This window comes from Juglans microcarpa x Juglans regia, chromosome 2D (genome assembly GCF_004785595.1).
Source record: "Juglans microcarpa x Juglans regia isolate MS1-56 chromosome 2D, Jm3101_v1.0, whole genome shotgun sequence".
Classification (NCBI taxonomy): domain Eukaryota; kingdom Viridiplantae; phylum Streptophyta; class Magnoliopsida; order Fagales; family Juglandaceae; genus Juglans; species Juglans microcarpa x Juglans regia.
In genome coordinates this window covers 1,731,405-1,754,579 of record NC_054596.1, presented here as the reverse complement: position 1 = coordinate 1,754,579, position 23,175 = coordinate 1,731,405, and the positions used below count along the sequence as shown (strand labels likewise).

Genomic DNA, 23,175 nt, shown 5'->3' with positions numbered 1-23,175 from the left:
CAACATCAAAGACGCCAATTTTCTCCCCCCAATCAGCCAGTTGCTTTCCAAATACTGTCGGTGCAACATTGGTTTTGGACCGAAACCGCATCGAATACATCGGTTTTCAACCCTATCGACCACTACCCAGATTATACACGTTCCTTGTATCGTCCTGCAACGGAGTCACTATTTATTTCAGCATTTTCAGTTGTTAGGATTGACATTTTGGTTTTGGATCGCGGATGCCATTGCCAATTTGGGTTCATATGGGCCCAAAGTGTTCAGGTGGGTTCAAGTTTTCAACAATTTATCAACTAGTTGAGCTTAGTACGGGCTAAATAGAGGCTAGCCCAGCTTTCTTTTAAACTTTGGTATTTCTCCCACCCAAAAAATGTAAAAAACAAAACGAAATAAGGGTTCAAATTGGGCGTTTGAACTTTGAGGTGCAGTTTGAATAGTAAATTGAGATGAGATGAAAGTTAAAAATTGAATAAAATATTATTATTATTTTGATATTTGAAAAAGTTAAATTGTTTATTATATTTTGTATAAAAATTTAAAAAAGTTGTAATGATTAGATGAGATGAGTTGGAGTGATTCTTAAATCCAAACCGCAAAACATGCATTCCTACACCGTCAAGGCACGTGTCCTGTTTTTCTTTTGGCATAGAATGGAAACACTGTTAAATGATACAAGGGGTATGAGCACATCATTTGGGTTTGAAACTGAAGCGAGGTAGCACCGTGTCAGCAAGATTTAGCAATTTGAGCTTGTAAGAGGTGTTGGAAGCACTGATGGAGGGCTCACTCATGGAGATGACTCCAGCATTCGCTTGGAAGTCCACAACACAAGCATTGTCATCTCTGAACCCTAGAAACCTTCCATCATCAATCTGTAAAAGCAAGTTAAAATCAAGTATTTATTGATGCAATTGAACATATCTCTTAGTGACTCTTGGTCTCTTGGTCTTTGCTACCTTAGAGCATGCTTGATGTGAACAAATTTAGGTTATCTCTAGCAAAGTCTCTAATCGATATGGTAGAGTCTAACAGAAGATAAAGACAGCGGCTATCTTGATTAACTGATGTTATATAGCAAAAGTGGAAGTTAATTTGCCAGTACCTCTTTCGAACCTTGATCTGCGATCTGCTTGCCGTATGTGACTTTCATTCTTTTGCAGAAGTTCGTCAAATTTACTTGGTTGGGATAACAACGGTCCTGAGAATTCAATATGCTCACCTCTGCTTTTATAACCCTAGTACATCGTTAGAAGAGTAACTAGTTTCAGCCCAACACGTGAAGAAAATTAAAATAGGATGAATGAGTTCTACACAAATTTGAAACGTATCTTGCTTTTTTTAAAGCAATAGCAAATTAAAGATCGGGTTCCAACTTTAAAACCAACCCAAAGAACTGATGTTAGTTAAGTACACAGATTTTGCTTTTGTAGAATTGGAGCCTTACCGCATTGTTTGTCAAAGCACCTGTTTCTTCCTTTTGTCTAAATGTCATCGATACATCAGGAGAATGAAATGCGTCAGATGCTTCGGAAGAATCTGGCCTATCAAGTTGGTGTTGCTGCTTCTTCATTTCATGCTTGGCAGTCTCAATCGAATTGAAAAGAACCCTGCTCAAGAGATCACTCTCTTTTTTGGTTATGTAAGACGATTTTGCAAAGGATGGATCTAACGCACTAATTTTGCTTTTTGATCCATCTGATATTGTGGATGCAGCATCCGCCTTTTGCCTTTTTGCCCATGCAAAGCCGCTTGACGCCGAGACTTCTGTTGGGCCTGAAAATGTACTGTCTCCTTGAGATGCATCCATCACTTGGGATGTCTCTGACTGTGTATCAAATGATAGCTTTAGTGGTGCTCTACGCACAAAACCATCTTTTCCATTAGGAGTATGTGCATAAATGTCATTATTGCTATCCGCAAGTTGAGTAGAATCTTGCATTTTCTGTATAAAGGACAAACAAAATGTTAAAAGTACTTTTCTTCAGTTAACCACCCACTCATCACACACACATAACACACACATAAAGAGACCTCTTTTGGCGCTAATTTACTGATACAGTTTGTTTCTTGCAAAGTTTTACGGGGTCTTCTAGGCTTTCTCGATGCTGCAGGCTCTCGCACTTTAGCACCAGACTTTTTCCTGTAAGTACAATGGCTACTCAGAAACTTATGCTGTAAACATAAAACATTTACTTGGAAGGTAGCCACACCGCGCATATCCAACTATCCAGATTGACATAATAGCATGGCTCATAGACTCAAACCCTGATTTCATCTAGCAATTTAGGCCTCTTTGATTTTGTAAGTACTCAATCATGATAAGTTCACTAGATTATAAAGACGGGATTTTCATTTTTGTTCCATAATCAAGGACCAAGTCTTTTTCAGAAAAAAAAAAAATTAGTTCTAAGCATTATGGCTGCATTGCATATAGAAATAAGGATTAACTACTGAACAGGACCCCATAAACTAGTTCTAATGATATATAAGATAGACTTAAATTAGTTTCAAGCAGCTCCAAGAATTTGCCTAAAAAGTGCGAAAGCAATTCAAATCAAAGCTGCATAAGCAGTATACATAATTAAGTTTTTTTTTTTTTTTAAAAAAAAAAATACCTTCTTCCATCCTCACGATTTTTAGCATCAATTTCCTTGCTTGGGGGATACTTTGGTAAGCTTGATGGATCACATGCAAAAGGCTGTGTGTTGAAATACTGAAAAATAGGAGAATGGCATAGACATCAAATCAGACAGTCCAAGCTAAAAAAACAGTTAAGGTTTTATTGGAAATAACCACTTTCCACCATATGATAAATGAGAATTCTCGGAACTAGTTAATTTATAGGTGTATTAAGGAAATACTGTGTACAAACAACTACCAAAAGCTAACTCAAGAGACCACATAACAGCAATGCCCTAAAATGGGTTAAAATTGCAATCATCGAAATTTACTTAGAAGAACCTTACAGAGACTACTTTTGGTAAAAGTCACCTCAGACATAAGGGCAGAGGATGCAGTCCCACGCTTTTGAGGTTCTATGGAAAGCAGAGTTTCAATAAGCTTCACAGCAGTTGTTGGAAAATCTTTACACTTCTCCCCAATTGAACTTTCATAATTATGCAGAGGTTTAAACATAGCTGCATGAGGAAGTTCAGACTTCTTCCAAAACTCATCAGGTGGAGAACCACAAAGCTTGAAAATTTTGTGTAATTGCTCAACCTGCAGATTGGAGAGGAACACTCGTCAAAGTAACTACTATATAAAAAAATGTTTTAACATAAGCCAATCAACAAGTCAACTGATTGCAATTCTCAAGTTCTCTTTATTCCTTTATGATGCTAAAAAGCCAGTCTCAAGGTTTATCTCCAAGTCAAGAAATATTTATAGTTCACTGCAAGATCAATGAAATTAGATCATAAAATATTACCATATGTGTATACAAGCAATGAGGTATCTCGAAATTTTGAATACCATAGTGATAATGGGGGTATAGAGTGGAAAAGTTTCACGTGTTACAGGGAGTTCTTTGTTTACTTCAAAACTCTTCTACATGTGTACAGGGAATTTAAAATTAGTCATTAGGTATATTCAAGAGACCAAGTCTGATACAAAGTGAAAATGGAGAAGACACTACACATCTACTACTCTTCATCAAAGTCCGATTAGACTCTTGCCATGAGCTATTAGATTATTGAAAACAGTTATGAATCGTGTGGATATGGAAACAAATTCATTTCACTAGTGTGATATCACCTCAGTTCTCCCTTTAAGGATAGGCTTTCCAATAAGAAGTTCTGCAAATACACAGCCCACACTCCAGAGATCCACTGATACTCCATAATCCGTCGACCCCATCAAAAGTTCAGGAGGACGATACCATAAAGTAACCACACGACTGGTAAGTGGTTGCCTATTCTTTGGGCTAATGATATTTGCAAGTCCAAAATCCCCCAGTTTCAGAATTCCTTCGTTGTTTACCAAGATATTGGATGCTTTAATGTCTCGATGCATTATACCTCGTAGGTGGCAGTGCTCAATTCCACATAATAGCTGTGTCATATAACACTTGACCTACAGAGAAGTCAGCCTAAACTCATTTAACTTCCGGAGGAAAAAGGTGAAGGAGACAAGCAAAAAACACAACTTTTTATAGCTTTTGCATTTTACAACAATATAATATCTCGATAACAAACCTGTGCTTCACTAAATTTAACGTCAGGGCTGGATATCAATCCCGATAGATCATGTTCCATGTACTCAAATACAAGGTATATGCTACTTGATAACCGAGAGGTAATAAGCCCCTCCAACTTTACGATATTTGGATGGTCCAGCCGGCGGAGGATCATTATTTCTCGAGCCATAAACCTTATGCTCTCTGGCTGAAAATTGTCAACTCGAACCTTCTTCAGGGCAACCATTCTCCCAGTTTCAACTTCACGTGCTCGAAATACACTGCTGTATGTACCTTGTCCAATCTATACAAATGGAAAGAAGAGGGAAAAAAACTTTTATAAAAAACTGGAAGCCAGGAATTTAGTAATATATGGCCAAGAAAACACCTAGTACAACAATAGAAGAAAAATATTAAAGAGTGAAGCAATCAAAAGGAAATGCATTGAGCCCCAGATAGGCAATAAATTATAAAACAGAAAACTCCTTGAAAGATTTTAAGCCTAGATGTAGTTGTCGGATATCTGCACATTGAACCAGATAGGCAGAGGTTCCTACCATCCAGAAACTGATATCCAGTATTTCAACTGGCCAAGGTTCACATTCAGGAAAGACTCCAAGTCCAATTAAGGTTCTTATTGTTTAAAAAGGAGGATCCTATTTGAGCCTGTTATTTGAGGCTCATCCCAAGGTAATGCTCATGGAAAATTCCTTAAATTCTTTGTTTCTTTTCTAGTTCCTGGCTTGTAACTAGGTTTCAACATTTGTATACTTCCTATGTACTTGGGCTTGGCCTTTTTACTTGTCTTAATAAAATTTTCTTATTCATAAAAAAAAAAAAAAAAAAAAAAAAAAAAAAAAAAAATCCTTAAATTCTTTCTACATAATAGTCAAAGGATGTGCCATGAAACTTTTCCTAAGCTAAGTAATCAAATATCAATTATACCCTTATAGAAAGGGTCTAATTTGGTCTTCTATAAAGCTCACCTTACTGCAGTCCAACTCTAGAGTCTAGACTGCCTCAAAAATCGCCATGGGGTGATCCTTTCTTGGCATCCGTCCAAGAAATATGCCATATGGGACCAACTCGACGAACTATTTCTTAAACTATCTACTTTCAACTTTTTGCTCTATATTAGCTGCATCAAAACGTTTTTAGGGGACAGGTCCCCCGCCGTTTGTAACTGTTATTCATTTTTATATATTCTTGGTTGCCAAAGAAAACCCTCCAAAAGATGGGTTTCACCCCCCTTTCAGTCCACTATGTTAGAAATTAGGACAGTGCGTGGTTCCTGTAGTTGACATTAATAATGAATTTTATTTTATTATCTTTAGAACTATCTCGATATTCTATTTTACATATCCAAATGGATCACATGATCAATCAATCAATTCAAATGCTTTGGTTCAAGCATGAGGTATCATCTCTCCGAATCATCCATCCCCAAATGGCCTTCCAGTTCTTGTCCGTTTTCCATAACCTTCAGCTTGTACCAGTCCACCATCCACATCTTCTCAAAGCGAGAAGGCCCTGTCAGGAATCGCTGTCTCTTGGTTTCGCTAAAAATGCTTGTTGAAATGGAATTCAAGATATAAGACCGAAATTTCTAGCATACAGCTTGTTTCTTCTATGTGATCTGATAGGTATTCATATAAGCATTACCATCTTCCTCCCTGTGGGGGATAAAATATACAGCCCATGGCTAGACCCAGCCCCATCAGGCCAAACTAGAGGACAAAATAGATAGGAGGGGAGTGGGAGACAAGAGAGGACCATGGGTCAGGAGGTTAAGAGAAGGGTGTCAGAAAAAAGTGAGAAACATGCTCAGACACGCAACGGGACCAGTCACCTCCTGGCAGGCAAGCACGCGCAGTCGAGGGTCAGATAAAAGTAAAGGGCCAGATGACCAACAGACGATCTCTTTTTCTTCTTCTTCTTCTTCTTCTTCTTTTTCAACCTCTCGAGGAAGACTTCTTCTCCAACAAGAAGATCTTCAGCTTTCTTTGTACAGTGAGAAATGAGAGGCCATGAGAGACTGTAAACAAGTATATTACAGTGGATTTTCCCTCCTCAAATGCCCGAGGACGTAAGCAATATGCCGAATCACGTAAATCTGTGTGTTCATTTCTCTTATTTTCTCTGTACTTGTTTTTTATTCACCGTCATGGATGTACACATCGACACCGTATAGTCGTACCGGAACACTGCCAAGGCCTCTAAACAACATCGATCAAGGCCCAAGTCGACCAGTGGGCCGGGAATAACTCTTCCTCTCCTGACCTGTTGTGCCATTTTTCCAGCATCAACAATCACTTTCTCTTCAAACACATACAAATCCGCACACTTGCCCTAGGAGAACCACTCTTGAAAACCTTTTTTTTTTTAATTGGCAACTCTTGAAAACCTTATGTTATTATGGTACACGGCATTGTATTTCTTTCTCGTCATATAATAATTAATATAAGGTAGCAAATGGATAAAATAAACACAAGAGGTCCCTAACAGGCTACCCTTACGTTCTTCCCCGTATGTTTAGTAGATACTACTTTCAATTCTCAGATCAAGGTCTGACACGAACAAACAAGAAGAATGAATTGGACACCAGCGTATAAAAAAAAACCTAGAAAGGAGATGTTGAAGTTTGTAAACGAATGAAGAAACAAAATGACCATGCTTACCTTCTCCAATTTCTCAAAAGAATCTGCTCTGAGAGGGACCCAACCAATGATTGCATCGCCGGCGACAGAGCTGAGCCAGGTGGGCCAGCCGGCGGCGGTTTGTTCTGCCTGAACGTACCTTTGGGAGAACCCGATCTTGAAGCTGAACGAGCCTTTGGTGTTGGAATGCAAATGAGAATGGGAGAGGGAATGGGAATGAGAGCTCTCCTTCCTGGACTTCTTGAGGTCACGGCCACGATCCGGGGACCTCTTCTCCTTAGTACTTTTACTATCGTGATTACTATCCAAATCGAACTTTCCGGATCGGTTCTTCTTCAACAAGTGTGGCTCCAGAATAATAGCGGAGCCATTGTTGTTGTCAGCCGGGTGGACGAAAACAGAGGACGAAGCAGCCCCCGCCGCATGCTTGGAGCTAAAGCAACCCATTCAGCATGGATCGAGCGGGAGAATTCCAGATGTCCCTCACATACGTTTATGAATGAGATTGCATCCTCTCTCTCTCTCTCTCTCTCTCTCTCTCTCTCTCTCTCCTGTGTGTGTGTCTCTATCTGTATTCTTCCCTCCCCTCCTGGCAGTCAAGAGAGAAATGGGGTTGCTGGCTTAAACCCCCGAAAGACAGCCCAATCCTAAACTTCGCTTTGCTGTTAGTCTTTTAGGCTGATATTATCGTTTATTTTCTGGGTCTCCGCGAGATCTGCGGGAGGATTGGAGAATTGGGTGGTCTTCCTGGGACAAACGGTCCGAAAGCCAAGGAAGAGAGAGAGAGAGTCGTAGGTCCGAATTGGCACATATTTTCCTTGGGGAGTATGGATGGGATGTATGTATGGGTGTGTGTTTCTTTCCTGGCTTTGCAAAAGAAGGAAAAAGGTGAAATGTAACCGTTTGGAAGCTCTGTCATTGTTTTCCGTTGGTTGCTTGCTTTTGTTTGCAGAGAGAGAGAGAGAGGCCTACAGGGTGAGTGTGGCGGTCTCAACCCTAACTGCCCTACAGGCTACAGCTCCACTACAACCTCTCGTGTTGTGGATCAGGCTTTCAACAATCATGTTTATTTATATTTTTTGTGATTTCTATATTAAAATAATTTGAACAAATTTATTTATATGTTTTAATTTTAGAATTGATTTGTTTATAAGTATGAATAAAATATTATTTTTATTTTAAAATTTTAAAAAAATAAATTATTTATTATATTTTATATAAAAATTTAAAAAAATTATAATACTTAATTGAAATAAAGATAACATGATTTGCGAAAACAACGAGGCTCTTAATATTTTACTTCTCGTGATTTCAACCTCACAAAATTACTACTCTGCACGAGTTATTTTGCGCGTACTGATGTCATTTCTGACTCAAAATATTTAGTGAACATGTTATTACTCTTTTGATAACCTTCCAATAATTTTATTAAATATGTTTACGTGGAGTGTTGCATGGAAGGAAAAAAAAAAAATCAAAAGCTTTCAAGTAGTATAAAAATTAAAAATATTCTAAAAACCAACCAAAAATTTAGAAAATATAAAAAAATAACCTGAATATATAAATATATATATATATATTAAAAATATGAAAACTAAAAAATATTATATAAATATAGACGAGAAATGAAAATATTGACTAGCATTTTTAATATATATAACATGTTTTCTGGATCATGACAATTTCTTTTGTATGTACTAGGACGGTTTGGAGTGGAATCCAAAACCAGCAACGTTCCCGTCCCCTCCTACTGTTTTTTCAACTGAAAAGTAAGGCTACGACCACGCATCAACTAATGAAAATCTCATCTTTTGTAAGAACAAAAATAACAAAGCAAAAGCAAAAGCAAAAGTGAAAATCTCTAAAGGAATCCATAAACAGTGAAAATTCATGTTCATTGACTCTGTTCAAACATCCATAAGTAACCATTGGGTCCTCCCCAACATAACATATTTTCAACATCTACCTTTTTTTTGCCAATCGATGATTTCAAATAATAATTAATTAAAAAGAAAAAAACAATCTGAAGTGTGTAGGACAACAGAACTCCATCCCTGAACTTCACGTGGGGTTTTATCTGTGCCTAAACTCATCCCTGAACTTATTATACACAGTGAACAATAGAACTTCACGAAGGAAGATTGACTGCCATACATAAATATATCACTATGGTTCTTTGCTTGGACCTCAAATTGCCTGTGAGAAAATTAAACAAGACCAATAACAGCCAAGGAACTGAAAGCTACAACCATATGTAACTACTTCAAGTTATCTCCTATTTTAGGTGTTAACAAAATCACATGGGAGATCAAATCTGAATTTCAATTTACAAAAGCAAGCGGAGGAGAGTATAAACAGGAAGTGTCGTCAGCCAATTACACAGGAAGTACCTATGTTAGTCCACTGGAATCAACCGCTGACCTGATGGCTGCAAAAGAGATTTTGGCAGAGCCCTTTACACAGTGATTTGCTCTTCTTTTAGCCGTAGAGGCACTGGTCTTTGGTCATTATTTCCAAAACCTATATCTTTGAGCAGTGAAAGTTTCTCAGACACCACCTTCTGCTGTGCAATTCTATTGGCTGTGTTATGGCTGTTGTTTCTAGCTGCTGGGATATCGTGATTGTGCTTCCCCTCATATGTAGTTACGACAGCTTTGGGATCTGTTGAAGCTCTCTCAACATGTTTACGGACATTGCATCCAGAATTAGTGCATTTGTAATAGCTCCTGTTACAGATTGTGGGGCATCAACATGATTCTCACAAAAGATAAACATCAATACCATGATCAAAATTATTAGCACCAAGGCTGACAGAACTAAGCATTTAATTTATGAAAAATATAACTTTTTTGTCTATTTTTTAATAATTTTTTTTTTCTTATCAAAAAAATTTTATTAAAAAATAGAGACAAAAAAAGTTCATTGAAGTCACCACTAATAATGTAATCACCATATAGAAGGTAAAACAATATCTCAAAATGAGAAATTAACATTGGCTTATCATAATCGTCTCAGCAAGAAAATGGGGTTAAACCAATAATGTGGCATACAAACCCAGACAGAAATTGACATGTATCTCAGACATGATAGCATTGAAAATTTGAGCCACAAATTGATGCAACAATGAAAAAGAATCTAGATTCTATATTGACTCATTCATATAGCGATTATTATGGGGTACATTTTATCAAGTATTTAGGACACAAAACATAATGATTAAGAGAATTTCTCTACAAGATAAATTGAAGGTTATATCTCATACCCACGTGAATGCTCTTATCTCGTGATCCAAACACCAACATGTGGGGGGATGAAATTTTGTATTGGGTAACTAAGAAATAATAAACAGTGAGTCAGATTTGTGTCGCCATAGTTATGATGTCCAGTAGATACAGCAAGCAAATGTGTAAAATGGCAAAAGCATACCTTTTTTTATTTATCTTGGATTTCCAACTTTCTAGTAAAAATCTATGTTCACAAGTGAAGTATTAGAGTAACACCTGTATCAAAGTCATATAGGGTGGCCTAAACCAATATTTTTTTGTAGCCGAAGTTTTAGCATAGTGATCTGGGCCAAAGTCAATGCAACTATGTTGCTTGATTTATGCAGTTTTCACGATGCCAACTCAGAAAGATAATTATTGCAATATTCTAAGAATCCACTTGCACCATGCAATCATCGGAACAAAACACAAATAAATAGAAATGTAGACGATGTAATCACCTTGGATGAGGATTGCCTTTTACCACCTTCTGGCCATACTTGCGCCACCTGTAGCCATCATCTAAAAGATCAACTTCACTTCTTGTTTGCACAATGATTTTTGGTTCTGTGACAGTCTTGTGTGGGAAAGGTATCTCAGATGTGACAGCATCTGTGACCCTGCACGCCAAGGCAATGATTATTCAACATTAAAGAAAAAAAAGAACGAAACCAAAACATATTTAAAAGGATGATAAGATACAGTACTAGATTGGGAACATGCCTTCTCTTTGGATTTGGCTCCGTAAGATCCCCCTCTTCTCTTGCTTCCGCATCACCTTCCTCCTCACTGTCACTTGATGCAGGTAACTGAAGGGGTCCTGCTTGAGTAGATTCCTGATCACTCTGAGGAACTGAATGATCTGGCACCACATCGCTTGCTGGGTTCCAATTTCCAGCTTGACTTTGCAAATCCAGATTTGGTTTAGCCTGAGAATTCATATTTCCATTTACATCACCACCTTCTTTTGCACGCCTATTGGGTAGAGGCAGTTCATGATTATGCTGGCCTTTGTAGATAATTTCAGTTATTTGGCCATTAGGAGAACGCTCAACCTTTTTTTTGACAGGGCAATTCAGATGTGTACATTTGTAATAGCTTCGTGGACATTCACTGCCCTTTACCTGCTTCTGCCCATATTTACGCCAATTGTAGCCATCATCAGCAGGCTTATCAATGGCACTGGAAGAGGGTTGGTATTTCCTATCAGGATAAGAGGCCTCTGATGATTCCATCATTGAACTTCTGGGATCCACTGTGGATGGTGCCATGTGTTGTTGTGAAGCTTCATTTAGAGTAAAGGATGGATTATGTGTCAGTGACTCTGTAGGAGCTGCCACTGAAGAAGGCTGGTATTCAGCTAGAATTTGGGATTGGGCAAATGCAGCTTGAGCTGTAACCTGTGCCAAGGCCTGCTGATGGGACATTCCAAAGGGGCTCTGCATGGTTTTGAGGAACAATAATATGAAAATTGGTACAAAAAGGCCACCTGCCTTCAAGAAAATTAGTAGGTACTGTTACACTAAACAATAGGGGGGGCAAGCAGAACGCATGCTGCGATGGCAGGCATATTGCCAATGTTTTATCCACTGGGATGGTTCAGGTAATTATTTCGTTCTCAACTGCAAGATCTCCGAGATGCAACTAAATCCATCCACAGAGTTCTCACTTCTCAACAAAAAATCCAACTTGTCTAGAAGAAAATAGGGACCAAAGGAAACTTCCATTTTTCAACAATCCAATAACGCATAGGTAGCCACTAAACTACTTCATTTACATCAGTAATAGTTCCTTAAGTTTAATTTGTCATTTCAGATGGCCATAACACGAAAATTTGTTCTCAATGTGTTTACTGTAAGCACCACAAGCTGAACCAAACCTTGATTAAAGAAACAGTGGAAATCAAGTCCAAGATTCTGGAAACCTATATGCTTGTTTGGTTCCAGGCTTGATATCTTGGATTTTACAGGTAGGAATAAATGACATAATCTAAGGGCCTTTTGTTTGCCACACAGAACTTGAATTTATCGATGTTCTTAACATCGTCAGTAAGCAAGATTTGCATCTATCCAAACCCCATCACATCCCTTCACCACCAGCGTGTCAAACTTTAATTCCCTCGAGGAGTACATATCTCAATAAACTGCATTACATATAATACAGTTCTTGAACTCAAATACATATTCCTAAGAGACAACATCCACAGCCACCCGCATCTTATCCTTAGCACTCAGCCTCGACACAATACTCCAAACAAAACAAGCATCATGCAACTCCTTAAAATTCACTTTCCTAGTTTCAGAAACCATCAAATTAATACCAAATTAAAGAAAATACGGGACAAACCCAAGAATAATTCAGGAGAATAGGTTGAAATTACCAGCGGCGAAAAGAACCCTGGCGAGTTAAGCAAGCCAGAGGGGCTCAACCCAGGTGGAATTGTGAACATTGGCGACCGCGCAACCACCAAATTCATTGGCCTACTCTGCTTAAACCCAGAAGGCGTATCAGTACCAGGTTCCTTGGCCGAATTACCAGCGGAATTGTCGGTATAGAAGTTGGGCCTGGCGAGCGGAGAGGCCATGGCTCCGGCGAGGAGCTGAGAGAAGGAACGGCACTCAGCGTCCGGATAGTTATCAGAGAAGAAGCTGGAGACCAGAGTCATGGGACCGGGGCTGGCTCCTGGACCACCGGTGAAGAAGGTCTCCAAGGATGGACGTGATGGGAGCGTTATTGTAGGACGTAGTGGTGCTGGCGCCGAAGAGACTGTTGCAGAAACTTCCTTCTTCGCCATAGTCCCTCCCCCCTCCCTCTCTATGTTGTGCGTGAATCAAAATCTACTCCTAACTCTCCGTCTCTCTCTCTCTCTCTCTGCAAATCTCAAACCGACTCTAACTCGCTCTGTGCAATGATCTCGCAGCGTTAAATTCCCTCTAACTCTCCCTTTCTGTCTAAGCAACCTCTCTCTCTCTCTCTCTCTCTCGATAGATGACTGCAACTACTTTGGTTTTTCTTTGTTGCGCGCTGGTGACAAATGGGCTATAATCAATTTACCAAATAATAGAAAGAAAGAAAGAAAAAATGGAGTAATTATGTCGTTTTTGTTATCTTCAAATTTCGTTTTCATTCCCGTCGAAAGTCTCGAGACTACTACAAGAATCCGACATCGACCATTTTTTTTATTTCTTTATTTCTTTTTCAGTTGCCCATTGAAAAACAAATAAACATCAAATTTTTTTCAGATCATTTTTTTATTATTATTATTATTTCCCTGAATGATGAATCTCTTTTGTTACTCAGTTTTAATGTTGTCTTTGAAACTATAGTTTTATTATTATTATTTTCGCTTCTTATTATTTTAGCTTTAAAATATGTATAAATTACCTCTAAATTGCGTCCGGATGACATGTGAGCATACGTGGCCTTTTTTAATTTGACTTTGTTGCCCATCGTGACCGGCACTTTGACGAAATGGACAACCTTTTCCCATCTCAAACACGTGCTTCCCTCCTGTCTCAAGTCTCAAAAGTTTATATTCTCTCTCTCTCTTTTCTTTTCTTTTAAAAAAATTTTGCAAATCGTTAATTTCAACCAATTTGAAACCTCTAAGGGATCTATAGTTATTATTTTTTCTCCTCTTTGGATGTCAACAAAAGTATATTAGTTGAATCGTGAATGTGTTCATCCTGATTTTTAGGCATAATTTAGATAGCGATATGAGATAAGATGATTTGTAAATAGTAATAAAATAATTTATAAATAGTAGTAGAATTATTTGAATTAAGATATTTTATGAAATTTTGATAAATGAGAGAGAAAAAGTTGAATAAAAATTTATAAAGTTAAAATATCGTTAGAATATAATTTTTTTTATATTTAAAAAAGTTGAATTATTTTTTGTATTTTGTTTGAAAATTTAGAAAAATTACAATGATTAAGTAATGATTAGATAAAAAGTTAAAAATTTGAAATTGAAAAATGTTTGTGTTTATGGTGTTTAGATATTAAGATGAGATGGGATCGAAGGCTCTTGTTATCCAAACCAGACCTAAACTAGTGTGTAAAACATAATTAATAAGTGCTTACATGACATTATTTATTGGTAATGTAAATTTTAAAATTTAAATTTTACAAATTAAATCTTATCATTTAAATTATGTGAATTGTGTGCACACCAACTTGATAATAGAATAATTCTACTCTTCATATTTTGTAGGCATGTTGATATTCTTTTCAATTTTATCGTGTTGAGAGATATATAAATATAATAATTGGATACTTACGTATAGTATATGTTGTGCAAAGTCTTAAACAATATTAAATATTGTAAGACACATTGAATATTTTAACACCTTTACTATTTGTGTACGTGTCTCCTTTCTGGTTTAGCAAACTATGTTTTTCAAGCGGTTTTGTAATGGGATTTGGTTCCTTTTCTTGTGATGGATTTTAATGGGCCATGTTCTTTCTCGTGATTGCTCTCTTTCTTTGCTAGTGATGGTGAATCAAATCATTATCATGCTAATACTTAATAGTAGTAAAAGAACAAATACACTCCAACTGTTTGCAAAAGTATTAATCACATATTCTTATTTAAAAGCAAAATTTTTATTTGCAAGCAAGAATGTATATCACAATATTCATAACATGGTAGAATTTGAGTTACAATAAAAAAATATATAAGATTTTGATCTTAGAAATTTAATATTATTATATTAACGACGTAAGAAATGTACACACTAACGTGTAAGTATAAGAGTTTTGGTACTCATTATCCCACACATCATATACAACGTTTATTTTTAATTTTTTTAGTTTTATTCTTTTTAAACTAATTGAGTTATTCTACTCATCATCTATACATCACACATTTGATAAGAGGAAAAAAAATTAAAAAATTATGTATAGTGTATTGTATAAAGATGATGAGTAAAATTTTTCATAACTATAAAATATTAAAAGATTATCTATAAATTGTTAGAATGCATCTCTAATCTTTTACAATGAGATTATTTTCTTTTAAATCTAAATATTGTTTTTCTATTAATACTTTTCAAATCCACATTTTATAAATTAAATTTAGGGTGGTTATATTTGAAAAAAAATAAAGAAGAAAAAAATTGTCATTAAGATTACGTTTGGGTACTAAGAGTATCTCAAATACTATTATTACTATTTTTTATTTTATTATTATTTTTTATCTATTTTTTTACTATTTATTATTTTTTACTTACTATTTATTATTCTATTATTATTTTTTTACTATTATTTATAAATATTTTTAATATTTTTTAAATATTATCGTAAGCTAAGTGCAAGCTGGAAGAGAGAGACATGGCGGCAAGTTGAGAAGAGGGGGGAAAAGTACGTGGATGCACTGAACGGAGACTGGATAACAACGAGTACACGTGCGTGGACAAACTACAAACCACAACTTTAACAAATCCACTTGAACCAATAGCGAAAGGACACGACTGCATTACGCGCTGGTGCCGTGTACGTCGCTCACCCCAAACTTACATCAATTTAAATTTTAAATTGTAATGGGTCCGGTCACCCCTTTTCAGGCCTACATTAATGTTTCCCTTCGTACCCACTTATTTATTGACCCCAAGGGCAATTTATAATTTATGAATATATACAGCCCACCCTCAACAAAAATATAAGATAAATATATTTATAATTTCAAAATATATATGACTGATTTAGATTCAAAAATAAGAAGAGATGATTTTAGATAAAAAAATAAGAGTTAAAAAAAATTTATTTTTAATATTATTATTGTTTTAAAACTCATTTCAACTCATCTCACTATTATTCATTATTATTTATCAATTTTAATTCACAAATCTCATTAATATTCACAACTCATCTCATTATTATTCATAATCGATCTCAATTCATCTCAACTCATCCTTGAATCCAAACGATACCTTAAAAAAATTGAATTTTTATTATATTTTGTGTATAAATTTGAAAAATTTATAATGATGAGATGAAATGAAATGAAATGAAATATTTTTTAAATCTAAATGGAACCTAAATCTCGCATATTTTTTTTAGAGAAGAAGTAGATAAATTTAGAATTTATATAAAAAAATAATTTTTTAAAATAAGTATACAAAATAATGTACTCACCCTAAAACTGTGCGTAGAATTTTTGGAAATATAAATAATAATAATAATAATAAGAAGGTAAACACTAAACTTGAAACCACGTCACCAATGATAGGTGCTTGACTAGAAAAGATATTTAGAGAGAAGAGTGCGTCCATCTCCATCTGTTTGATCAGGATATATAAAAAAAAGTAATGCTACGTATTATACCACCATTTTATTTTTATTATATTATATAAAATATGATATATTTATTATTATTAAATAAATAAAAATTTATTTAATAATAATAAATATATCATATTTTATATAGTAAAATAAAAATATAATAATAATGTGGTGTATAAAATTTTTCATAAAAAAATACTCATTTCCGATCTCATTCTTTTGCTCTATTTATATGAGTCTCTTGATTTTATTTTATTTTTAAATAATGTCCTATCATTATTTTAATTAGTAATTAGTTTTTTTAAGTGATTGTTTGTGTGAACGCTTCTGTTGTGTATGGATTTTCTTTTCAGCGATTTTATAGGGACATATGTGTTACATTTAAACCTAAGTCATGACTTAATTCCTAAATGTACTAAATAATTAAATATTGCATCATTTCTCAATTTTTTTATGAACTACTGTTCTTTTAAAAAATACAAAAAGAAAGAACAAGAAGACATTAAAAAAACAAACTCGGAAGTTGTTGGTTAAGTTTGCAGTTTTCAAATCTCCACTTGTTGGTTGGTGGTCGAGGACTTGTCTACACTAAAAACTTATTCAATGTCTCATGGATAAACCACGAACCCATTGCTATTTGCAGACCGGTCCTAGCAAGTTGATGAATATGCATTTACTGTCTTGTTTCGTATACTTTTAGACTAAATTTCAACAACTTAAGTCTTTGAAAGCAAGCCCTGCACAAGGTAGAAAATATTATAATTTTGAGAGGGCAGCCTCGGAGTCGAGTAACCTCTTATGCCTAAATTAGTAAATATTTATAGAGTGTAGTAAATAAGTATGAGTCTAAGAATCATTAAGAGTTTTTAGATACCTGGATTTTGCTATTATGTCGCGTATGGGGAGGGTGCAGATAGTTTTTTTTCACAAAGTTTAAGCTTCTCTTTTGGTGTCTGCTGTCAGACTTTTTTTAATGTGATGTGGCTCTATGTTGACTTCATAATTGTGACGTGTGACTTAATTAGCAGTGCCAATAATGTAGAGTGGTTCCCTAGGCCCCAATCCGATTTATATGAGCCGTAGATGACCTGATGTCAATAAATCGAGAGTTTCCAATAGCCAATTCTAGTTGATCCATAAAATATTGGCTGTCTCTCAGCGAGGTAATATATCGTTTAATGACTATAACTATTCAAACACAGTCACATGAAACTCTGTAGATAATTATACATTAGATGTAGCATTAGTTCCATTCATAAATGGTCAATGCCACTCTTTTATTTATATATGCACAATGCTTTACAACACATGATTAGTATTACCGCATAGTCCCTTATTAATCATCAGCAATGCATGAAGAAAATCCTAAGAAAAAATAACTTGCTTTGGTGATTCTTGAACAATGTCATTATCCAGTAAAACCCATTGTCTTAAAACGTTTTTAACATTCCAGTTGTCTGATATCTCAGAGCGAATGCCCTCTTCTTTGGGAAATAACCGATATGCAGTCTAGTTGCAATGGATATTCAACAAAACAAAAATGGAATAATAAAAACCTATTTTTTCCATAGACAAAAGAAGATAAATAAACTCAAAATGTATGGAGGGCAATAATACTCACCCGTTGATATTTGTCTATAGCGACCATGTTGGTTTCTTTAATCTTGTACTCTGCCCATTCTGGCCCATAATCGTATCTTGAATTGAAGTGTTTGGGGGTTGTTTTATGTATAGGCTATATTGTAAAAGATGATTAAGCCAATAGGATCATACGTTGATTAAATGAGTAAGATCAACAACTACGTTTATCTGCAGTGATATTAAAGGCGTTGGTCTTTGCACCAAATGGCATGCATGTCAGAAGACATGACCCACATAGTTTCCAAAACAAATTAAACTCAATTTTACTTACCAACTCATCCAAAACTTGGCCATCTACTCTTATCTTCACTATAGAGAAATGATAGTTAGAATTGTGAGTGCATTAAACGTCGCGTAATCATTTTGAAAAAAGTGAAAAAATACGAAACTACATAAAAAAATTAATTTTTTAATAACAAATCACACTCTTTTTTAAAGCGACTGCACGACACTTGCGTACTCCACGACTGCATGTAACACTACTGTTTTAGGAAAAACATAATCTTATTCAATTACCTATGGTGCTAGATTCCTTTTTTGAAGCCCAATTTGAATGAAATATTTTCACTTTAGTTTCCAACTCTCTATGTTGGACACCAAAAAAATAGCCAGATCCCTTTTCATTTACGAATGCGTTAACCACCATCATCATATCAAGCTCAGAATTTTAGACTTTGGTATCATTCAGCTAGGAAATTTGCAACAAATCAAGCAATATAAAATGGTGATTATTTGTTATTTGGGAAAGTTGTTGGCGGTTAAATTTGCAGTTTTCAAATCTTTCCATGTTAGTAATTGGTAGTTGAGGACTTGTCTACACTAAAAACTTATTCAATGTTTTATGGATTAACCATTAATCCATTACTATTTGTAGAAGCAGACCCGATTCCATTAGAGTTGTGTTACTATCAACATGGAGGGTGGAGACTTGTCCTAACAAGTTGATGAATATGTATGTATGTGTACTTGTTTATGTTCGCACATGCTTATTTTAAGTTGATGTATACACACATAAGAGTTGATCTATAAACTTCACTCATGTCTCATTTTATTGAATTATCAGTCAACTATTAGATTAATTCTAAATTTTTAAACAAAATTACTGGATTGAATAGTACCATTTCAATACACCAGATGAATAGAATGAGAATGTAACACATAACATTTTCCTTATAAACAATGGACCAATTACAATCACAGAAATACACAGCACTACAATAGAACATAATAACTGGTAGATAGATCCAAAATTGAACCTGCTATCAGAATAAAAGAAGCAAGTATAAATTAACACCGCAATTTGGGTATTTTTCTTAATCATATGTAAGTTAACATGGCAACTCCGTGTTCGACTTAAAAGTACATGTAGAATAAAATTGAGGTATTCATAATTTAATCTCGAAAATATAAGTTGAGGAAACAGCCAAGCCTTCTACATCGTAGGTGCGAATCAATCTTTGTCTCTTGGTAGGTGATTCAAGCCAACAAAACTCCAAATGGAATGACTTGGAATCTGCAACACTTTTAGCCACATCACATGGGCATCCCATGTACATGCCACCAGGTAAGAGCATCATCTGGTAGCCTCCATTAAACGTAACCAAGTTGTTTGTCTGGGTGCCTGTCCAGTGCACATTTGTGGTAATTTCACCCACAGAAGATGTTGAAGTAATATCCTGATTTTTTCATGTGAGATAGTGAGAGAAGGATGAATAAAATGGAATTTAGAACATGAGTTTCATAAATTCTGCTTTTTTCGTGTTATAACATAACAGTCATTAACTAGTCATATCAAGTATCATAACATATCACTGCAATATCACTAGTTAATCGTATTCTCCCTTTGCATAACTTGAGTTGTAGTAAATGTCCTTTATCCTCCCAAAACAGTAGGTAATGAGCATGCCGATCATATTAAGATTGATTGACCTATCGTTTAACTTATCATTGGGTATAACCTTATTATTTAAGACTTCTCCAAATATTTGAAGTTTCAATTTGTCCAACGACTCATATCTATTGTTTTATAATAGAAAGGGGAGGTAACTTGTTTAAGTGTAGGATACCTGAATAAGGTGACCCTTGTCATCCATTTCAAGTGACGCAACTGTATTGGCTTCAGCAATTGTTGCTCCATACACACCACTACGTTTTGTGATGGAGCGACCTTTCCAGTTACCAAGGTATGGTACAATCCTGTTTGTATTTCCTTGCATCTGATAAAAGATATCTTATGTGACTATAATCACAATGGATATTCTCATTGCAGTGCCAACAGAAAAGAGAAAAGAGAGAGTCCGAAGAAAAGAAAAAAAATTATAGAAACTTCAATCAATGGTCAATGAGAACTGCATAAAAGTTGCTCATCATCTAATGATAAAAAAGGATTGCATATCAAACTCACCATTGTGGCGTCAAGCGAAGGTGGAAAACTCAATGTGTCACCTCTTTGCTCAAGGAAGACGATGAGCATTTCTATGATTCCCTTTGGGTTTATAATATGGAATGCTCTTGCTCTTATATCTTTCTCCAGTGAATAGAGGCAGCTCTCACAGACGATAGAGGGAAGACGTGAGGGAAGCTTAAGATCCCTACATGGTGAGAATAATTGGAAGGAACAAGTAAGCATACGGAATGATAAATAAATCCAATTAGAAAATAGATAGGAGCTCCACATAGAGATATAAAGGTGATCCACAATAACGCAAATGATAAATTCCAAAACTCCAAACAGGATATTAATTGAATTGACTATTATAATGATTTAAACAATAAGGTCTTTCTATTAGGATCTCCTTTTATTATAAACTACTAAACTAATTTATGTCTTAGGACATAAATTGCCAGCTAGGCCATTGTTGCTATTATTCATCGTTCCAAAAGTCTAGACAGTTGTAGAGATAATAATACACCAAAAGCCTTTGCTAGCATCTACCCTCTCGTCTTCAAAGAAGCTAACTTTTGGCATATGTGCATGTGTACGAAATCGTCCAATCCTGTTTTTTCATACTTCTAAGCTAAATTTAAATGGATTCCGCACTACAGAAAATTTTGAAAATGAACTGTATGAAATAATTATATATCCATGGAACGTCTGTGCATGCCCCATTAAATGCAATAGGGAATTCTAAGCAGTAGAGGTTGATCCATAAAATACTGGCTGCCTATCAGCCAGGTAATATATCTTTTAATGACTATAGCTACACAAACACGGTCACATGAAACTCCGTAGATAATTATCCAATAGATGCAGCCTTAGTTCTACTCATATATGGTTAAAGTCACTCTATTATTATATATGCACAAATCTTTACAACACATGATTAGTGTTACTGCATAGTCTCCTATTAATTATCAGCAATCCATGAAGAAGGCCATAATAAGAAATAACTTACTTTGGTGATTCTTCACCAATGTCATCTTCCCCTAAAACCCCCTGTCTTAAGACGGTTTCTAACATTCCAGCTGTCTGGTATCTCAGAGCAAATGCTCTCTCCTTTGGGAAATAACCGATCTGCAGACTAGTTGCAATGGATATTCAGCATAACAAAAATGGGATCCTAAAAACCTATTTTTTTCCATGGATAAAAGAAGATAAATAAACTCAAAATTTTTTAAGGGTTATAATACTCACCTGTTGATATTTGTCTACAGTGAACATGTTGGTTTCTTTAATTTTGTACTCTGCCCATTCCGGCCCATCATCGTATCCTGAAATTGAAGTGCTTGGGGGTTGCTTTATGTATAACCTATATTATAAAAGAGGATTAAGCCAATAGGATCATAAGGTGATTAAATGAGTAAGATCAACAACTAAGTTTATTTGCAATGATATTAAAGACATTGGTCTTTGGACCAGATGGCATGCATGCTAGAAGACATGACCCACATAGTTTCCAAAACAAATCAAACTCAATTTCAATTTTCACCCAAACTGTCAACCAAAACTTAGCCATTTAATCCAATTTCACAATAATACTCTGCAAAATCCTATTACCAACAGCCATCATTACAAGTTGTAGCAATAAAAATGCAACATCGTCCCTAAGCTAGACTTAAACTTGCTTATGTATATGTCCCATATGCTTGGGCAATCTCTGTCTCTCTTTTGATCAATAAAAATTTGTTTACCGATGAAAAAAAAAATGCAACATCGTGATTTCAAGAAAAATATAAACTTATTCAATTGCCTATGGTGTTAGATTCATTTTTTGAAGCCCCAATTTGGATGAAATATTTTCACTTTAGTTTCCAACTCTCTGTGTTGGACACAAAAAAAAAATCACTATATCCATTTTCATTTGCAAATACGGTAACATCATCATATCGATCTCAAAATTGTGGGTTTCAGTACCATTCACGTAAGACTTTTGCAACAAATCAAACAATATAAATAACATTTTTAATATGATCAATTGCCCATAACAAATAATCAAAATAAAAATTTTTCTTAGCAATAACTGAACCTTACGTCTGAATGAGACTCAGGAGTTCATCTTCCCCATAGGAACTCACTGCAAGCTTTGTGCTCACTTTATGCAACAGATTTCCAAAAGCATCGAATTGCTGGAAGATTAATTTATTTATTAAAAAAAATCTCTATCAATCAATATCCCAAGAACTACAAAAATACATTTTTGTAATGAAAATAAAGATACTTAAACTAAACATAATTCGACATAATACTTCTCATTTAGAATCAATATGATAAATTCTTAATACTTACAAAGAAAGAACCGTTCCAGTTTCCCAAGTTGAGGTCGAAGAACCCGCGAAGATTTTCGATGCTCATGGGTTCTTCGTTTGGTTTCTGAGCTCCTGTTTCGACAGTGTTGAACGAGGGTGAGTTCGTGGCTTTGGTTCTTGACCTCCGGAATGTGGGAACGGCAATCCGACATGGGTTGAAGTTGGAGAGGTATAAAGGGAAAGGTCGAGTTCCCTTCGAGTTTTGTGATTTGGGGATGGGAGGGAGCGTAAGTGAGTAGCAAATGGAAGCCATTGAAGCAGGATTATGTGCTGAGGGTGCAGCTACAGATGAGAGGTTCTATGGGTGACATCTATCGGCGCAGAGTACAAAGCCCACACTTTCCAATGGCATTTTCGTTTGTTTTAGATGAGATTAATTTAGATTAAAATTAAAAAAATAATTAAA

General features: G+C 35.4%; 3 protein-coding genes across 3 annotated transcripts; all 3 read right to left on the bottom strand.

Moving 5' to 3' along the window:
* Positions 1–582: 582 nt before the first annotated feature.
* LOC121249726 (protein IMPAIRED IN BABA-INDUCED STERILITY 1-like) lies at positions 583–7,879 on the bottom strand. Its single transcript, XM_041148497.1, has 10 exons — positions 7,386–7,879; positions 6,856–7,353; positions 4,197–4,481; positions 3,757–4,074; positions 2,995–3,222; positions 2,619–2,716; positions 2,035–2,143; positions 1,448–1,945; positions 1,106–1,238; positions 583–875 (listed from the first exon to the last, which is right to left on the bottom strand). Exons 2-10 carry the CDS (start codon positions 7,279–7,281, stop codon positions 871–873), a joined length of 2,100 nt encoding a protein of 699 aa, XP_041004431.1. The 5' UTR covers positions 7,282–7,353; positions 7,386–7,879; the 3' UTR covers positions 583–870.
* Positions 7,880–8,961: 1,082 nt separating this feature from the next.
* LOC121249728 (probable WRKY transcription factor 3) lies at positions 8,962–13,215 on the bottom strand. The gene is made up of 4 exons (XM_041148504.1): positions 12,478–13,215; positions 10,821–11,536; positions 10,559–10,717; positions 8,962–9,560 (listed from the first exon to the last, which is right to left on the bottom strand). Exons 1-4 carry the CDS (start codon positions 12,889–12,891, stop codon positions 9,290–9,292), a joined length of 1,560 nt encoding a protein of 519 aa, XP_041004438.1. The 5' UTR covers positions 12,892–13,215; the 3' UTR covers positions 8,962–9,289.
* A 6,091-nt stretch (positions 13,216–19,306) lies between these two features.
* Positions 19,307–23,131, bottom strand: LOC121249725. Its single transcript, XM_041148496.1, has 7 exons — positions 22,750–23,131; positions 22,495–22,589; positions 21,658–21,772; positions 21,419–21,537; positions 20,428–20,614; positions 20,090–20,239; positions 19,307–19,699 (listed from the first exon to the last, which is right to left on the bottom strand). Exons 1-7 carry the CDS (start codon positions 23,020–23,022, stop codon positions 19,409–19,411), a joined length of 1,230 nt encoding a protein of 409 aa, XP_041004430.1. The 5' UTR covers positions 23,023–23,131; the 3' UTR covers positions 19,307–19,408.
* Between the last annotated feature and the right edge of the window lie 44 nt (positions 23,132–23,175).